This window comes from Volvox carteri, assembly GCF_000143455.1.
Source record: "Volvox carteri f. nagariensis unplaced genomic scaffold VOLCAscaffold_1, whole genome shotgun sequence".
NCBI classification, from domain to species: domain Eukaryota; kingdom Viridiplantae; phylum Chlorophyta; class Chlorophyceae; order Chlamydomonadales; family Volvocaceae; genus Volvox; species Volvox carteri.
In genome coordinates this window covers 3,050,660-3,068,896 of record NW_003307545.1, presented here as the reverse complement: position 1 = coordinate 3,068,896, position 18,237 = coordinate 3,050,660, and the positions used below count along the sequence as shown (strand labels likewise).

The window sequence follows — 18,237 nt, the reverse complement described above, 5'->3', positions numbered from 1 at the left end:
GGCGCCAAGAGGTTACTCCTGTACCTATCAGCACCTCGTCACAGGAAAGGCTCTGGCAACTTGGGTTGCAGAGGAAAAAGTATATGTAAAATAAGCAATAACCTTGCAAGTACGGTATGAACACCATCCAAGGCGAGGCGATAGTACCTTTACCATTCTTTACCACATAAGACGAGAGTGCACGAGCTGGAAGATGAAAAGGCCACCGCAATGAACAGCGCGCTTTTCGAATAGCATGCTAAAACGCGGTAATAACAGTTACTCACGGACTGATGCCAGCGGCCTGAGGAAAAAGCAGCAGCAGCTCCACCACCACCACCAGCAGCAGAAGAAGAAGAAGAAGCAAGCAGCAGCAGAATCAACAACGTCACCACCGCATTCCAATCGCGTCAGGACGGGGGCCGCCCAGCCGCGCAACCTGGTCTGCCTGGCCGTCCGAGCCCGAAGCGCCCGCCTAGTCGCAGAGGAAAGCCACCGCGTTAGATCATCAGGTAGATTCATATCCCGGAATGGAAAAAGTAATCACGATACTGTTTTTGTTGCTGTCTTGGGGATGCGGCCCGAGGCTGCTTTGCTGTCGTGTCGGCTAATTTTTTATCGCCTTTTTGCTAGGTGGGAATTTCGTTTGAGCCTTTTTTTAAGGGAAAACGGTCAGGTTTACCACGTTCTGCACTGAGCAATTTGACCGGGGGTAAAAGGGGACCAGGATTTGCACTCGGCAGAGACTGTGGCTTCAAAGCAGCGACTATAGGGTCTCTGTGAAATTCGATGACCCGTGGGTCCATTGACACCTCGCTTCATTAATAGGCTGCGCTTGCTGACTAATCAGTATGTATTATAATCACGACAAACTTTATAACATAGGCTTTTTTAGCCTTTGTGACAAGACGCTACATAGCTTTTGCCTCTCGCCTTCTGCTATCCCGATTTGTCGAAACGACTTGGTCGCGGTCGCGGATCTCTGAGAACCTCCGACGAGGTACACTGCTATTGAACTGAGCTGAGCAACCGGCAGCAGAAGGAGCACATTGCAAGTGCGTCTGCGGCCAGGCGTCAAAACCCTAAGTCCTCTTACTTCTGGATTGCAGTGCTGTGCCCGCCGGTCCGCAAGCAGTGAGTTTGAACTGATCTCTCCCGCATGCCGCAGTCTCTTTTTACTCCAGAGCTGTGGTGACCCGACCCACATCAGATCGCAGTACCCACATCAGACCCGACCCACATCTGTTACCTGTAGTGACCCAGATATCACCGAAATGGGATCTCCTCTCCTCTCCTCTCCTCCCCAATCCGCACATCGTATTATCCCCGTCTGTAGACCTCATTCCCGCTCCCCTCCACTTTGCTGATGCTGCCCCTACCTCCCCTCTCTTTCCCAGCACCAGCACCACCTCCCACCCAGGGGGCTGACAGCAGCCGCTACAGCGCAGCAGCCGCCGACAAGGCCCGGGCGCCCAGCGTTCGCTGCCACGCAACTAGTAGCAGCCGTAGCAGTAGCGGCGGAAGGGCAGAAGAAGGGCCGTCGGCGCGCGAGGTTGCGGAGGCGGAGTTCGCAGAGACCGGGGCATCCAGTACGGCATCCAGTACGACAGCGGCGGCGGGGTCAGAATTACCTGGGGATAGGAAGATGGATCCGCAGCACCGGCAGACGGTTGAGGTGTGAGACGGAAGATTTTTGTAAAAAAAAACCTGCAACGTGCTTTCTTCTGATTTTTTTATGAATTTATTAAAAAAATTTATATAATTTTTATTACATCCAAGAAGGCGGTCGTTTGTACTGTGTACGACCACCTTCTTGAAGATTTGATGCGATCAGCCCGCCGAGGTAAGCCCCCCATCTATCAGCACCTAAATCCCCCGGGGGGATTATTACCCCTCTCTCTCCTTGTCGCCAATCGCCGATAGGTTGTCGAAGTGGACGTGATAGAGGGGGAGAACGGCGAGCCCGGTAGCTCTATGCTGGGTACGGTGGCGGGTACCGCAGCCGGCGCGGCGCTGGCAGGCAGCCTAGCGGCCGCGGCGGCGTTGAGCGTGCCGCTGGCGGCCGCGGCGGCCGCGGTTGGCGCCGTGGTGGGCGCCGTCGCCGGCGGCGCGATGGGCAAGGAAGTCCCTCGTGGCGTTGATGTGGACCGCGCCATGGAGTTCGACCAGCCTGAGGTAGTCCGCGCCGGGCAGGAGGCGGAAGAGCAGGTGGGCGAGACCAACAGGAAGAAATGAGGAATTCCTTAAAAGGGGGAGGGCAAGATATCATTTAATAAATGGTATTCATGGATGGTGTTGGTCATGGTGCAAGAGAAAGCATATTACTATTATTATTATTATTATTATTATTATTATTATTATTATTATTATTATCACCATTATTATTATTTCCATTTTTTTAATTTTAATTTAATTTTTATTTTTATTTTTATTTTTTTGGCTGTTCGACATTCCAAACGGCGATTCCCGAGCGGGGAGATATGGGGGGTGAGGAAAGAGAATGGCACAGGCGTTAAATTATTTTTTCTCTCTCTCTCTTTCGGGGGGTTTCTTTCCTCAACAGTGCAATAGGGAGAGCATTAGTCCGTGGAGCCTTCCGTCGTACATGGTACTTGCGTGTCGTACATGGACACATGAGCGCACGCGGGCGTGTGTATGATATGCACCCCCGCACTCCCCGCCGGGGAAGCTCCCCCCGCAAGGGCTTCCGTACGACATCTTCATCTTCCTACTCCAGGGATGTCCAGGGATGTGTCAGGTGATGAATGTGCCAAAATGTCGCACCGACGGCTGACTGAGCTGCTGGCACCGACACCGGAAAGCACTTGGCAAGTGAAATGAATATCGACGATATGCCCCTCTTTGTCTGTCTGTGTTTTTAATGAAAGCAGCCCCCCCTGGCGATATGCAGGTTGGCATCACCCGTGTATTACCCTCCCCTGCCTGATACACCAGCACATACATACATACTTAACGTGAATTCGTATCTTCCTCTTATCCTTATCTACTACATATTGTTGGTACATACGGACGCACACGTGCAGGATGCTCTCACGGAGACGGTCTGGGACAGCGCCAGTGCGCCGCCGAGTGCGCCGCCGTCGGGAGCGGTTGGTGCCCGCGGTGGCAGGGCCGGCGAGGGCGAGGGCGAGGGCGGGGGTGGAGGTGGGGGTGGAGGCGAGGCGTGTGAGATGTCCCACGGCCGACCTACCCTGGGCGAGCACGAGATCGCGGACGTCCAATCACGAGGCCAGAAGTAGAGGGATGTGAGGATTTGAGCACATGCGTGTGTGTTTGGCGGGGGGGGAGGTGTGGGGAGGGGCGGGGGGGAAGAATGGGTGATGGGTAAGGAGTTCTGTTTCATGGGGTTTCGGTTTCGTTCGTTTGGGAGGGAACAAATCTAAGGGTTCTACTGCGCCGTACAGGACGAAGCGTCCGTACCATGTGTAGCAACGGTATTTGCTGGTCAGTTGTTTCGCTATAGCCTTGATGACGTAGGCGGTTAGTTGGTTAATAAGCTTCCAGCAGCGGGTTTATGGAGTTTGGTTTCCTGTTGTTGGCCTTAGTTGTTGTTGTTGCTGATTTGGTTGTTTGAGGACTGCTGTGTTTCGTTTTTTCATGTTCATTGCGCCAATTCAAACGCTTTTTTGTTTGCTGTAGGTGTGGCGGTTACAGTGGTTGAGGTGGTTGCGGTAGTCATGCAGGCGGCTGTTCTGGGGCGGGGCGGTATTGCTTGATAGTGTCCTGCGCGTGCTGCTGCTGCTCTGCCATTTTGTTGACTTAGGGATACCAAACGATGGATTATTGCAGGTATATGAGGATGAGGATGCTTGTTATCCCCAACCAGAAATCCGTTGGCCGTAATATAATAAATTCGTTGTCCATGCCGTTGTCCATGCCGTTGTCCATGCCGTTGTCCATGCCGTTGTCCATGCCATATATACATCACATCACAGCATGTGCTGCAGGATACGTCAATGCAAAAGCTCATACGTAGCATCCACATGACGGATAAAAGATAGAAACAGCAAAAAAAGTCAGAAATGCAACAGCAGCAAAGACTAGGGTGCTCAGCAGCTTCTTTGAAGCCGAAAAGGGTTCTCGGCCCCCCGGTGCATCAGCCAGCAGTCGCCCCGCAGTATTCCGCAGGGGAGGCTGTACGGCACTGGGCCAACGCAAATCCATGAACAGTGCATTGCGTGCCCTCTCCATTTAAACAAGGACGGCTAAGCATCTATATAGCCTCCTGGTAGTGCGCGAACCCAGTCCATTGCCAATCGAACTGGAGAATAGGAAGTGTATGAGATGTGCGTGAGACGGATAGGAAAGACGTGCTGGAGCAGTTGGCATGGATGGGCTGGAGTTGTGGAGTTTGGCCTTGTGTGGCGGAGCTGAGCCATGAATAGCTATTCTAAGGAAGTCCAAGGAAAGAGCGAGAAAACCGCGTGGCCGCACAGCAATCAAAGCAGCATGAGCAGAAGCAGCTTGCGCCGCAGCGTGCATGCACACCGCAACCCCTATAGCATAAAAGGGTCGGTAACCGACATTTCGAGATAACGACCGGTAACCGACCGGTAACCTTACTGGTCGTTTACCTTTCCGAGAGGGAGGTTGCGTTCGTAGCGGGGACACGTACGTTGACCATTTTACTTCTGGTCAAACTGGGAAGCTGAACCACAGATCAAGCCGTCTTCAACCTTGATATGCTTACTTATTTCAAGAGTTGACGCGGCGACCGTTCCATATAGCTGCAGCGCGGCAAGAAGCAGTTTAACACTCATAGGAAGCCTTTCGTTTGTCGTTTTGGTTCAGTATCTCTTATAGACTGAACGCCAACATTTGAATCCCTTGAAGAAGAAGGAAGAGGAATGGCGGATCCTCAACGTGAACTTTGGCGGGAAGCCCGACGACATATCGGAGGTGTGCGCACAAATGCGAAAAGCCTCGCTACTGCTGCTGCTGCGAATAATACAAAGATAATGGACTATAGTTGTTGCAAATCAAAAGTCAGCGTCAAGCTGTAGGCACCGTTCCAACTTTCTATTGCGGCATTTTTCCGGCACGGGAACCATCACATGTGACCCACGGGTCATGGGCCGCGACCCTCTGCGCAAATGTGACTCCGCTGCGACGCCACACACTCAACCACTGAAAACACCCAAGGCCACCATTTTCCCTTCCAGTGTGTTCTGCTTACCCCCTCTTCCACCTTCTTGCCCTCGTCTCCCCTTTCCCCGTTCCCCACGCTCTCCTACCCCGCCGCAGAGTATGAGGCCCGCAATAGCGAGCTTACTTTGGATCTTCAGGCGGCGGGGAGGGAGCTGCAAACCGCCAAGGACGAAGTGGCGGCGCTGGGGAAGGGTGAGGAACACGCAATACGTACAAAGACTATGGTTGTTGGCGCATTAGAAATTACAAATAATATTACAATTAAACTAATTAGAATTCTAATGAGAAAGTTAGAAGACCCCTTGAGAACAGATTAGAACGTTCTAATGTCGTACACCCATTAGAATGGCTATTCAGACCGCCTCCGCAGCCTGCAACGGCACATTTTTCTAGGAAAAATGGCTGATGCTGATGCTGGGCCATCAAAACCACCAGACAAGGAGCCTTATCCGAGCCATCAAAACCACCAGACAAGACTCCTAAAGCAACATACACTTATGGCAACAAGGAGCTAGACGCTCCAGCCTACGCGGAAGCCCTGAAGAGTGCAAAAGCAAGAGGCAGTGCTTCCTGGTGGTCGTTTTTCACCGTGATCTTGACAGAAAGAGTCGTGAAGCTGAAGTGCACCATTTGCGGCGAGGTGCTGGGTGCCAAAAATCCGTCTGCAACAGCTCCCAACCATCTTAAGAAGCCTTGGGGCAATTTGCATGAGTTGATGAGGATTTTGCTAGAAGTTTTGGGGCGACAGGTTTGGCATGTCCGGACTGTGTGTTGGGTGTTGCTTTACAGACAATCAGGACTGGACTCTTGGACTCTTGGTTCAGGTACCAAAGATGTTGGGAAGGCGTACGCAGAGACAGTTTAAGACAGTCTAAGACAGTTTAAAGGCGAAATTAGTGACCCAGAGGTCACTTCGACCGGGGGTTTGGCTGAGAAGTCCTGCTTACGGGTGTCGTAGCCCCGTAAAAACCGCTAAAAACACCTGGGTTAGCATCTGCCGTAACCATGGTGAAACTCCGAAGTGAAAAGTCCCCCTCCCTGAGAAGTTACCCCAGGTCTTCTAATATTATTTCTAACGTTCTAATTAGAAATAATATTAGAATTAGTAGAGAACGCCTGCCATTCTAATAATTTCTGCAACCCTAACAAAGACACACAAATTGTTTGACCGTCGTGGTCACACGTAAGCTTACATACATACATAGATACATGCATGCATACAACGCACGCGTGTTTCCAGAAGCCGTCCGGCCCAGGCCTTGCCACCCCTTCCCGAACTGTGATACCCTGGGGGGGTCCTCTTCCAGGCAGGTTTGGTAGCCGCACCGGTTTCTCTTTTCCCACGGAAACACCGCTTGCTCTAAAAATCCACCGCTTTGTTTTGAAGCCCTGGTGTTGCCTTTACCCCGGCGTAGCCCCCACCTCTTTTCCCCCAACAGAGAGCCAGGCGCTGCGAACCAGCAAGGACGCGAGCGATCGTGCCACTCTGGGCGAGCACGACAAACTGCAGGTCCACGGGGTGTGCGGCGGGCCATCGTAACATATTCGGCATGTGCCACTGTACTACACGTACGGCAATGGTTGTTTGACGTAATAGTATTTGTTTCCATCGTACTACTTTCCTGATCGGAACTGCCGTGCTCTTGGGCTGCATATTCGTTAGGCGCTGCAGCGGAAGAGAGAGGAGGAGCTCTCGGAGTCGTCGCGATTGGCGCTGCAGGTGGCGTCGTTGCGGGAGGAGGTGGAGGCGGCGCTCGTTAAGGCTGCGGCCGAGGAGTAGGTTTCGAGGGATGAAAGGATGAAAGGAGTAGACAAGAAGGGGAGGGGGGCCCAGACGGGCCTGGACGGGGAAGAAAGCAGCTGCGGACAGCAAGAGGGCCTATTGCTGGTCAGGCCGCAGGCCGATATGCGTGAGGCCGATAACCTCATGAATATTGCAACTTATAAATGCTGTATTTCATCCTACATGCCAACCGCCCTCTTATGCCTGCCGCTTGATAATGTCGGCTATACACCTGAGGGCGCCTATCAGCTAACAGGAACTGACAGGAATGCAGCGCCAGGACTCCATATATAGCGTATATACACAGGTTCCCCCCTCTGGCATAAGCTGGTGGGAAGTCTTGCCACTGAGGACCGGACCGCCCGCTGTGCCTGCAATCCGCCGTACACACAGGCGGGAGCGGGACGCGCACCTGATGGCGCTGCGGACGCACCTGGAGGGCCTGGTGTCGTACTATTCGAACAAGGGGTCGTATATGTACCCTGAGCGTGGCGAAAGCGGTGGTGATGGTGGCAAGGGCGTCAGCGAGCCGGAAGTCGGCAACGGCCTGGTACTGACGGAACCGGGAGCTGTGACGGTGGCGCCGGAGTTGACGGTGGCTGAGGGTTACGAGGCAGCGGTAACGACAGAAGTGTGCGACGCGCCAGCGGTGATGGCCGAGGGATCCTACTCCGAGCACGTGCAGCATCCCGTGCCTAGCGGCGGGGGAAACACGTTACTTTGAGTACAGCGGAGACACTTACCCGCGAGCGCTTTCATACACGCTGCCGAGTTTGGGTTCCATCAGCTCAGTTCATCTTACTATATACCCTCACATTCTTTGCAAACTCTGGGCAAAACCAAAGCTCCAGAAATGCTACTTACCGTGCCTTCCTCACGACGCACAAGCAAGGCACTATCCATAAAAGTAAGCAGCACATGTGACTACAGCCCCGGTTCTGTTACATCGCTTCGCGCTGACCAACTGACCACCCGCGCCCGCATCTAAGAAAACTGTCCCGTTCTGTTTCTTCCAAGTGCAACACGAATTTATCCTTTTTGGACATAAGAGCAAGGAGCTACCCAGCACGAGCTCCGGGATACAGCACTGTACCGTACGACACAGCTCAGGAACGGGCCAATGTGCAGTCCAATCACGCGCTTCAACAAGTCAGCATCCTGCCCGTCCGGCTTGGCTGCATCGCTCGTAGACGTGACCGTGACCCACATCGGCAGGTCTCGAAAGGAATACCCAACGCAGAAAGGAATCCGAACGCAAACGGTCGCTCCCCTGCGTCCGGACCGACGATACCCTCAAAACTTGTCTTGCCTGAAAAGCCCTGTTGTTCCCTTGTCTCTTCTTGTCCACTTCTTTTTGCACCACATCAACACGTAATGTTCCGTTTCATTGCATTATATCTTTATGAGAGGCCCGCACCTCCCCCTCCTGTGTTCAAGCACGTGCAGCGGAAAACACGGATAGATTCGGAGGACAGCTGTCCTCCGAATAGGTCCGTCAGGCGAGGGAACCTTACCATTCGTCGCTGCTCTCCAGCTAGCCATCTAGCACCGACCCGCAGGCTAGGCAACCAGAATGGCAACGACTCGCACCCAGGCGTCTCACACTGCCCAGCGCAAATCGACTGACACGAACCCAGATCCACAACCAAACACAAGCAAAATACGCCTCCACCCACGGGCAAGCCCCGCATAAAACTGGAAGCATAAACTTGTTGGCCTCGTCCGAACAACCCAAACTTGACCCTTCTCACGAGTTCCCAAGTAGCTTCAGAGTAGCTTCAGACCACGACTAAGATAGCTCCGCCTCCACCTTAGGCCGCCCCAACCCCACCGACTACCTCACAGGCTGCCTTCCACAAACCCCTTCTTAACCACACCATTCCACCGGTCCTGACTCTCTCCCGCTCAAACCATGCGGATCTCATAATTCCCTGAGGTGGTGATGTAGCGCACCCACGGCAAAGCCTGGTAGCCGCTCTTCTCTATGACCTTGAGGTAGCGCACCTGCACGCCCGACACAGTAAAGAACGGAATCTCAAACTTGACCTTGATGGGCGGCATCTTGCCCTTGCCCTCGTCCTCCGCCTCCACCGACGGCAACCCGAAGTGGCAGCGCAGCGAGTACTCCTTGCCACCAGGGAAGCTCTTGATGGTCCACACCAGAGCGCTTTTCTCCGGCACGTATGCTGCGGAGCCTTGTGTGCACTTCATGGTGGGGGAGATGGCGTCGGCAGGCAGCGGCAGCATGATTTCCACGGTGTTCGCCTGGCTGCGCTCCTTGAATTGGGACCGAGCCTTGACCAGGTATTCGGTGCGGCTCCGGGATGGCTTCTCGACGATGCAGTCCACCATGATGAGCGGCTTGATGTTCTGGCTTATACGGTAAGTCATTAGGTCAAATGCACCGTCTGGCGGAATGAAGCTGATAGTGCGGTCGTTTTCAAATCGTGCAAGGCGCACACACTGGTGGAATTTGATGTCTTCCAGTTCCACAGCTTTCTGTTTGCTGCTGCGGCCCTGTGACTCGAAGAGGACCTTATCATTGAGGCCCAGCTTGCATTCGGGCATGCCGGACAGGAAGGCGCGCATCTTGAGCACACCGACCACGTCGGAGAGCACCACCTGGCCGGTGCTGCTGACCAGCAGGTTGACGCTCTCCACGACGTCCAGGAAGACCTCGTTCTTCTTGTGACGGATGCCCTCCATGCGCCATGAGACGGCGTTGGTGACAGCCATGGGGGGCTTGACGGTGGCCTCCATCCTGTAAGCATCCGTCTTGATGTACTCTGCAAGGATTTTCGCCTCGGTGAATTGTGGATACCCAAAGTCCATGACCTCGTCGAGCAGCTCGTACACAATGACGAAGTTGTCGCGGAGGGATTCCTCCTCCAGCTCCTGGAAGTAGTGTCGGAAGACATCGACCAAGCGGTGCAGGAACACGAGCGTAGAGCAGGCGTTGACGTTGGTGCGCGTGACTGCGAGCAGGTACAGGTTGGCGACCTGTAGATACAGGTACGTCACGCCGTCGTCGTAGATGACGGGGCTCAGCTTGCCAGCCTCCTCCATTTCGTTGATTTTGGACATAAACTTTTCCGCATACTTCGGCGACACATCCCCCCGATAGTCGCGGAAGATAATGATGCGCCCCTTTATGTCTAGGAAAAAGATGGCCGAGATCGCCATTGCTGACTACTGCAGCTGGGGGCCACGCCCCGCTGAACTGCTGCCGCTGCTGCTGCCGAGGCTGCTGCAACCTGGAGTGCCAGGACTAAGCTCCTACGCCGCGCCCCACGACAAATGACCGGAATACGTCAGCACCTCTCGTAAGCGGCCGCCAGGGTTTGATGCCCGGCGGCCGTGCAAGTCAGCTAGTGACGCCAGGAGATGAACCTGGACAGCAACGTACAAAAGCGGGATGGCGTTCACAGTGACCCAAAGACGTTCACTTATACCTATGACGGCATATGCGTATTGTGGAAGACCGCTGATGCGATATGGCCGCACCTCATGATGCGATCGGAAGGTTGAAGTTGGTCCCACCAATTATCCAAAGTAGAACATGCAATATTACTTTGCCTTCCCCAACCTATACAAGAAAGCAGAACATGGTAGGATTTCAGACAGGGAGAAACAATGCAGAACTTTGAAGCGATGCTGCCTACCTCCGCAGTAATGTTTATGCGTATCAGTTGTATCTCCACAAAAGGATAGTTACATTGCAGATAGGACAAAATACATCCTTGGCATCGTCACCTGAGGTCAGTGGATGTTACGACAAGGAAGAAGGTACGTCAGCCCTCTGGTGCCTGTGCATCGAATTTAAGTCTTCCTTATACAATATAAATGTGTAACCTTCTTAAAACGTTTACAGTTGGGTGGAGAGCTCAGGGGACCACGTATGTGTGGTATGCGCACGGCCACACGTCCTCTGCAGGGGGTAGATGGGTTAATTCAAGGAGGCGTACGAGCAATTCCCACAAGGTACCCGTAGAACTTCCCCTTGCAAGATCCCTATACAATTAGTGCAAAGATAGTCACATCGCAACAGCGGGATTGTGCCCACTTGAGGTGGCGCTTCCTGTTCCTGCGTCCTATGCACAACAGTCCAAAAGTCGCTTAGCGAGTTCTGTATGCCTCTTAGCTCCCTAAGGAGGACGTGACGCAGCACAAGGATGCGCTTTATGCACATACACGCACACACCATGTATACATGCCTGCATTGCATTTGACGTAGGCGTTGCGTTATTCAATGATCCACGGCTCCATATCTACACACACGTACATGTTTGGTGCATCGGGGCTGGGAGGGTTGACGTTTGAGCCCTATACGATGAGCTATATTGCAAATATCAAGTTCGAGAACACCCATACCACGTGCACAGGCACATCTCGGCCCACTTCATCCAACCCTTGTTCATTCTGGGGTATATCTCTTGTGACAAGAGAAAGCCGTGCGACAAACACTCCCACATTATGCTTCTTGCCCATTTAGCGCATGTGAGCTGCCCCAAAGCACGGGACGCAAGTTGCATGTTGGTCCATTGCGCGCCGTGCTAGCCCTTATCTCAAAGGATTCAATAATCAGCATTGCGGTGGAAGGCACCCTATGGCGCCAAAGGTGGATGATGATAGACGGCAACCAAGAGCCTGAACCAATCAGAGCCTCGTTAGCTAGGTGCCCAACATTTGTGAAGACAATACTGGCGTGCGCGGCAATCAAAGATTAACCTAGAGGCATTTAGAATGGTAGTTATTTACCGCGCACACGCGCTATCTTCGCTTCAACCTCGGGTTTGACCATGTCTAAAATATGCCAAGGACTCCTATTATGCATAATTGCGTTTGCTATGCTCCCCATGCTTTGCCGCTACCGTGCTACGTTAAAATGCATGAACACTTATTCCAGTACGGGGCTGCGCATACCGTTGTGGGCATTTACATCATATTCACAACACGGGTAACAAGGGTAACAAGGGTCGGCACATAGTTATAACTAACAAGGGTGTGATACGAGACCAAAGCTCTTTGTGAAAGGGTCGCAGTCTCCCCGTTGTGTCACAAGATATGACGCTAACACAAGCTCATATGGAAACCCTTTAATTATTGGTAAATAAACGAAAATGACATTTTTTCAAAAGATTAGACCAGGCTAGCGACTTGCACTGAGTGCGACACTGACACTGTACGTCATGCTAGACGTTTCATCACGGTTTCACTGACAACGTTACGGCAAACATCACTTGTTTTTTCAGGGATACTGGTATTACTGTCTTTGCTACTTGCGCTGAACTGCATAGGGAGGGGCAAAGTACACGCCTGTCTGAGTGCGGCTGCAGGTTGATAATGCACCCAACTCAAATACCAACTGATTAGTTAGGGCAAAGCAGTCATGGATCGGTTGATAAACACAGGTCTAAGAGACTTGCGCAAAAGTAGTCCCCGGCTTGTTGCGTGGAAGTCGCCAGTTTTTTTAATTGCACTTACAACATTAATTTCTCTAGGGAGCATTTATACAGGTAACGAGCGCTCAATCAATTGTTCTTCCGGAGGAGCTGTCGGGCTGGTGATCATTAGTACGCCCTCACGTCCTCGCAGTGCATTACTCGCAACACCGCGCCTCCTTCAGTCGATATGAAAGCGCGAATACTCTGGAAGACGACATGGAAATGCAAAGAGCGCTTGCCGCAATCGACGAGATGAACGCCAAGACGCCTCCCCCGCCTGCCCTTTCCCGGGAAACATGTCACACGGAAGAGCATTCAGAAATTGACGGGCGTGTGGTCAAATGGGGTGCGGACCATTTCACGGTGCGTGACGATAGGCCCTTTCCCGGTCCGTGCTACTGTCTCAAGCAGGAGCTGCTGTCTTTAGACGGCTCGGGGGCCCCTTCACCTACACACGTGCCACCTGGCGCTGTCCGCATGCACAGGAAACGGCCGGCGAATGTTGTGCAGCATGCACCAAGCACGCGGATTGCAACGTGTGGGTTTGGTGCGCGGAGCCCAACGGCTGCGGCAGCGGCCGGTTACACAAGGAGTGTTGGCTCAAGAAAAACACGGTCAAAAACATCATCGACAGCCGCGGCTACTCGCATCCAGGTAACAGCTCTAATCACCTCGCTCTGCCCGCTTTCCTTAGTCCCCTGTGGCCTCCTCCGAGAATCTCCCTCCCTGACGCCGCCACCCGGGGCCCAGGGACGATCGGCGGGTTTAGGGACGTCCTGCGAGGTACAGGACGTGGGTTCCGGAGCGTTCTTATACACACACGCGTACACATGCGCGTGCGCACACATACGCCACGCACTGGACTCCTTGCGACAAGTGGCATGTTCCAGTGGCTTTTGGTTCAGAGGTGGAGAAAGAGGTTGGCCAGATTGACACGAACACACCGCGGCACGCACACGCCTGACCACGTGTCACTCGAAACACTGCTTCCCTGGCGCATGCCCCCCTTCCCTCGGCACTGCTGCGGCAGACACACAGCAGGTTAGGGCGGCTGGCCCCCCCCCGGGCCCCCGGCCACCTCTTTCTCTCTTCTCCCCCTTTCTGTGTCGCCCCGGGTCGTTTTCCTGTTTCCCCCTTACCTCCTTACCGAGGAGCGATATCCCGCCTAGGACAGGCAGCATTGGTAGCAGTAGCAGCAACGGCAGCAACAGAGAGAGCTGTGCTACATCCCACGCGCCAGTTTGCAGCTTGGCGGCCATGCGGTGATTGCCGTCGCCTAACTTTTACTAACTAACAACTGATCAGGAGGGTTGTGATCTGGTGTCACCACCACATATAGGCATTCCCTGGACTGCCGGGGCGCTGTACAAGCCTGAAGAGCAGCTGCGGGTGCTGGAGAGTGAGCAGCTGAGGCTGGAGAAGCTTCGAGATGATCCGAATCTGCCGTTGGTGTACTTGGACATTCAGATCAAAGGTACGGCGGAGTGGTTTGGGGCAGAGGGATGGCGAGGAGGACGCGGGGGGGGGGAAGTGTGGGAAAGGGGTGGAGATGAGGGGATGTGGCCCACGCGGCCGGGCACCGATGGTTGAGTGGCGAAAGGGGAAAAGGGAGGGTGAGGCAATGTAAGAGCCGGGTAAGGTGTGGTGGTGGTGGTGGTGGTGGTGATGGTGTTGCGGTAATCGGCAGCGTGTGTTTCCCAACTACCCGCCCCATCACCACCACCCTAGCGAACGGGGGAAAAGGGTAGTGAGGGTAATGCTATGATTATATCTGACGAGCAAACAGGCGAAAAAAAGCAGGCAAAACAGGTTAACATGTCTGGGGAGGGCAGGAAAGGGGGATACTCGGCTCCTCAGTCCCTTTTTATGGGGGGCCGCTGTCCGAATCGGTTGAGGTGAGGCATGCAAATGTGGGAGGCATATCTTTGCCGTACCACGACGCGGGACCTGGCAGGGTTAGAACTTGGGTTGGGTTTCGGAGCGAAGGGTAGCCGAGGGGAGGGGAGGGGAGCCAACCACCCGTCAATCACCACAGTGAAAAGGGGTACGTCAGAGGAAACGGGGAACACTCGGCAATTGGTAAACAGACATATAAGCGAAGGTTCTAGTCCTCTTGGCTCCTTGGAGCTGAGAGTGTGGAGAAGCTGTTCCTGTTCCTCTGTTGTCATTAGGCGGTCGAGTTTTCCCGACAGCCTCGCCGCTGAAGTTCTGTCATGGCTTATGCTCTGTTATGGCAGATTCAGCTTCTTTAAGGGCACCCTAAAACTGAACGTATTCACTTAAGTGCGCAAAGGCAAAGCACCTGTTTGTTGGGGGGGATTTGAAGCGGGACTTCCTCACGCAGTAGCGTGCGTGCCGAAGTCCCAGTAGAGAGAAGTCTGCGCAGTAGCACCAGAGCACCTGCGAGGCCCTATATATCGCTATGACCATCGGGATGGTGTGGGATGATGGAGAAGGTAAAGATGGTAAAAGCCAGAGAAGTGGTCGGGAACTCGGAATGCGGAGCCCCTAAGGAGGGGATCGAGCACGCAGCTGTGGGCCCCCAGATCTTTGCACCCCCAGGGCCCCAAGCGCTGGAAAATGATATGTAGTGCTTGGCTACCTGCTTGCCGAGATATGTTAAAGATATGTGCTTGTCGAGATATATTCTCGCTGGCATGCTCGGCTCGCTGGCATGCTCCGACTCACAGAGGTCATGCGGCACCTAACCTCCCCCCTCTTCCCCCCTGGTCAGTTCTACGTCTGGTACACTCTTGCCCTGGCAGCGGCTTCACTCGTTTGTGGTTCGTCTTTCCCCCTCTCCCCCTCTCTCTCCCAGTCTGTCTCCCCCTCTCTCTCTCTCTCCATCCCTCTCACCTTCCTCTTTCCATCTTTTTTTGATGTCGTTGTCCGCCCGCAGGGAAGTACATTGGCCGCATGAAGATAGTGCTGTTCAAGGACGAGTCACCGCGCGCCGCGGAGAACTTCCGTGCTCTCTGTACGGGTGAGCCCGCCCCGTGGGGTGCGGTCGGCGCATGATCACCATCGTCATGATCACCATCGTCATGATCACCATCATCGTGATCACCATCACCGTGATCACCATCACCGTGATCACCATCATCATGATCACCATCATCATGATTACCATCATCATGATCACCATCATCATGCATGTTTGCATGCGTACGCGTTGTTTATGATGCGAGTGCGATCCACCAACAACCAGCCAACCGACCGCCTGGCCTCGTGGCCCCTCCCTATTGCTGGCCCCCCCGCCTCCTTCCGGGTTCCCCCCTGGGACACTTGGCCCCCCCCCCGGTCGCCCTCACGGTGTCGCGCTCACGGTGGGCTGCCCGTGGCGCGTTACGGCGGCTCCTGTTACGTGGTCGCGCCGCAGGGGAGAAGGGTATTGTGCCACAAGGGCACGAGGGAGCGGGCCGGCCGTATCACCTCAAAGTGGGTACGCGTGAGTGCGTGTATGTATGCATGTATGTATGTCCGTATGTATGTATATATATGTCTGTATGTATGTATGTTGGGAGAAGGGTGATGTTCGGACATGCAAGTTCTTAGAACTCCATAGAGGTTGCGAGATTGAGAGTGAGATGTGCTTACTTGAAAGGGAGGCGGAGGCGGGGGGCCGGGGGCGGGAGCGCCCTGAGGCTAGTGAGGTTGTGGGGTGGGGGCCGACCCTGAGGGGCGCCGGGGGAAAGCTGCCGATACGGGGTTCTGTGTGGTGTTTGCTGGGGGGGGGGCCGCAGTGTAGGTAGGGGCAGCAGGTTAGGGGGGAAGACGGGCTCCAAATTCCAACTCTGTCGTGTTGTGTTGTGGGTTATAGCGTGGCTGTGATGCTCTGGCGCTGAGATGCTATGCCGTGCCTGTGGCGATGTGTTTGTGTGTGGGTGTGTTGGTCTGTGTGTCTGTGGGCTTTAGCTTCTTGTTGCGAAACCCCGTCATCCACATGACGGCCACTTCAGTTGGCTCTGCGTGCCTCTCCATCCATCCATCCATCCATCCACACATGCATGCATGCCGCCCTTTTGTCTTCCGCTCCGATGGAGTCATGTGTTGTGTTGTGTGCCTCATGTTGTGCATGCAGGGCTCCACCTTCTACCGCATCATTGACAGGTGTGTGCATGTATGTATGTATGTGTGTGTATGTGTGTGTGAAGGGGAGGAGGAATTGTCAGAGACAGGGTCGGTGCCGGAGAGGGTTTCCCAGGGCACCTGCCCCGTCCTTTCATAGGTTGGTATTGAAACTGGGTTTAGATATAATCCCTCCTTTTCCCGGATACCGCTCTTCGATGGCCCAAAGCTCACAGTGCTGCCGGCACTGACTGCGCTTTGCGTCGGCGGCGATGGGAATGTCCTGTCCGTTGGCTTGCATGCTTTGCTTCGATTCGGTTCAGGATTGATTAATATTTGCCTAGAGGTGCCTTTGGATTGTTCTGTGCCTCACGCGTGTGTGTGTATGTGTGTATGTGTGTCCCTCTCCCTTTCCCTCCCCATCCCCGCGTCAGTCCTTGGCATCAGCTTCACCCGTTCGTGGTCCACATCTTCCCTCCCCCCATCCCCATCCCCGTCCCGCTCCCTATTCCTATGCTTGGATAGGTTCATCGACCAGACGGGCGCCAACACGGAGTCCATTTACGGAGGTGCTTTTCGGGACGACCCGGGAGGTTTGGCACTGAAGCACGACCGCAAGGTGGGGTGGCGGGAAGAAGAGAGGAATCCTTTGTTTTCCGGACAGCGCGTTTATTTCTTTTTAACAGGAAGGAAGAAAGAAAGGATGAACGGAACACACACACATCTACCTTGACCTCGCCGTTGTCGCGGATTCTCTCCCTTTCAACTCCCTGCATCGTGTGTAGACATGTTCATGTGTTCCAAATTGGGTTCCTTTCAGGGCCTTCTTTCCATGGCGAATGCTGGCCCGGACACCAACACCAGCCACTTCTCCATCCTCATGGCACCTGCACCCCACCTGGACGGCCACTACACCATCTTTGGGGAGGTGGTCGAGGGCTTTGAGGTGGGTCAAAACGAGCGACCCGTGGGTCGGTAAGGGAGCTTGGACTGCCTGGCTTGGTTGCTCCCTGGCTTGGTTGCTCCCTGGCGGGTAGTGACAACCAGGAACGGAAGGAAACTGGGCGGTGATGGTGGAGGAGGAGGAAGAGGAAAAGAAGAGGAGGAGGATAGGCTTCCATCGGGTGGCAGCTAGGGGTTGTTGAGGCCCTTCAGAACCCCTTACAACACCTTGAACGCCTTCCACAAATTTCCGGAGTCCGTGTGTTTGTTGTGAACGCGTGTCCCCCCCCAACACACACACCGCGATTTGCTTTAATCGAGACCATTAGTCGTGACCCATTAGCCCGCACCGATGATGTTACCGGCCCAGATCTATCCCGCCGTATGTTCCGCCACTCCTCCTTGTTTTTGCGTCAGCGTTCATTTTAATGGCATACCTGTCTGAATGGCAGTTTGTCTGTCTGTCTGTCTGTCTGTCTGCATGTGCGCACGCAGATCGCGGAGCGGATCAACGCATTGGCCCGCGGCAAGCCAAACAACACGGCAGGTCCAGAGGAGGAGGTGGTCATCTCCGGCAGCGGCCAGCTGCGATGAAAAACACCCCCATATGCCATCAAGGCCCCCTTACACCCCCCCCCCACCGGCGTGTCCCTCCCAAAGGATGGAGAGGGAAAAAGAGGAGGATGAAGAGACACTATCCCATCCTTCGGAACGCAAAGCGGGTCCAGGGGGCCCTGACCAGGACGTGTATTTGAGCCTGCATGCTCTCGGCTCTCGGTGGGATGAACCGGAAGGAAGGAAGGAAAGGGGGGAAAGGTAGCGGCGGCGGGCCGTGGTGGAGGCCCAGCTGCG

The 18,237-nt window shown here is 54.2% G+C and overlaps 4 protein-coding genes across 4 annotated transcripts; 3 read left to right on the top strand and 1 right to left on the bottom strand.

Moving 5' to 3' along the window:
* Positions 1 to 235: 235 nt before the first annotated feature.
* On the top strand, positions 236 to 3,716 carry VOLCADRAFT_86140 (uncharacterized protein; the record flags this gene model as incomplete). The annotated part of the gene is made up of 5 exons (XM_002946110.1): positions 236 to 491; positions 1,377 to 1,654; positions 1,903 to 2,187; positions 3,024 to 3,144; positions 3,640 to 3,716. 5 exons carry the CDS (start codon positions 236 to 238, stop codon positions 3,714 to 3,716), a joined length of 1,017 nt encoding a protein of 338 aa, XP_002946156.1.
* A 1,131-nt stretch (positions 3,717 to 4,847) lies between these two features.
* VOLCADRAFT_86139 (uncharacterized protein) lies at positions 4,848 to 7,655 on the top strand (the record flags this gene model as incomplete). Its single annotated transcript, XM_002946109.1, has 5 exons — positions 4,848 to 4,899; positions 5,245 to 5,340; positions 6,588 to 6,667; positions 6,869 to 6,924; positions 7,325 to 7,655. The coding sequence occupies 5 exons, from the start codon at positions 4,848 to 4,850 to the stop codon at positions 7,653 to 7,655; spliced, it is 615 nt and encodes a 204-aa protein (XP_002946155.1).
* Positions 7,631 to 10,207, bottom strand: VOLCADRAFT_108841 (uncharacterized protein). Its single transcript, XM_002945760.1, has one exon. The coding sequence runs from the start codon at positions 10,112 to 10,114 to the stop codon at positions 8,837 to 8,839; it is 1,278 nt and encodes a 425-aa protein (XP_002945806.1). The 5' UTR covers positions 10,115 to 10,207; the 3' UTR covers positions 7,631 to 8,836.
* A 973-nt stretch (positions 10,208 to 11,180) lies between these two features.
* Positions 11,181 to 17,979, top strand: VOLCADRAFT_86136 (uncharacterized protein; the record flags this gene model as incomplete). Its single annotated transcript, XM_002946108.1, has 10 exons — positions 11,181 to 11,305; positions 12,558 to 12,738; positions 12,861 to 13,029; positions 13,715 to 13,849; positions 15,275 to 15,358; positions 15,755 to 15,813; positions 16,457 to 16,485; positions 16,969 to 17,062; positions 17,264 to 17,389; positions 17,881 to 17,979. The coding sequence occupies 10 exons, from the start codon at positions 11,181 to 11,183 to the stop codon at positions 17,977 to 17,979; spliced, it is 1,101 nt and encodes a 366-aa protein (XP_002946154.1).
* Positions 17,980 to 18,237: the final 258 nt, after the last annotated feature.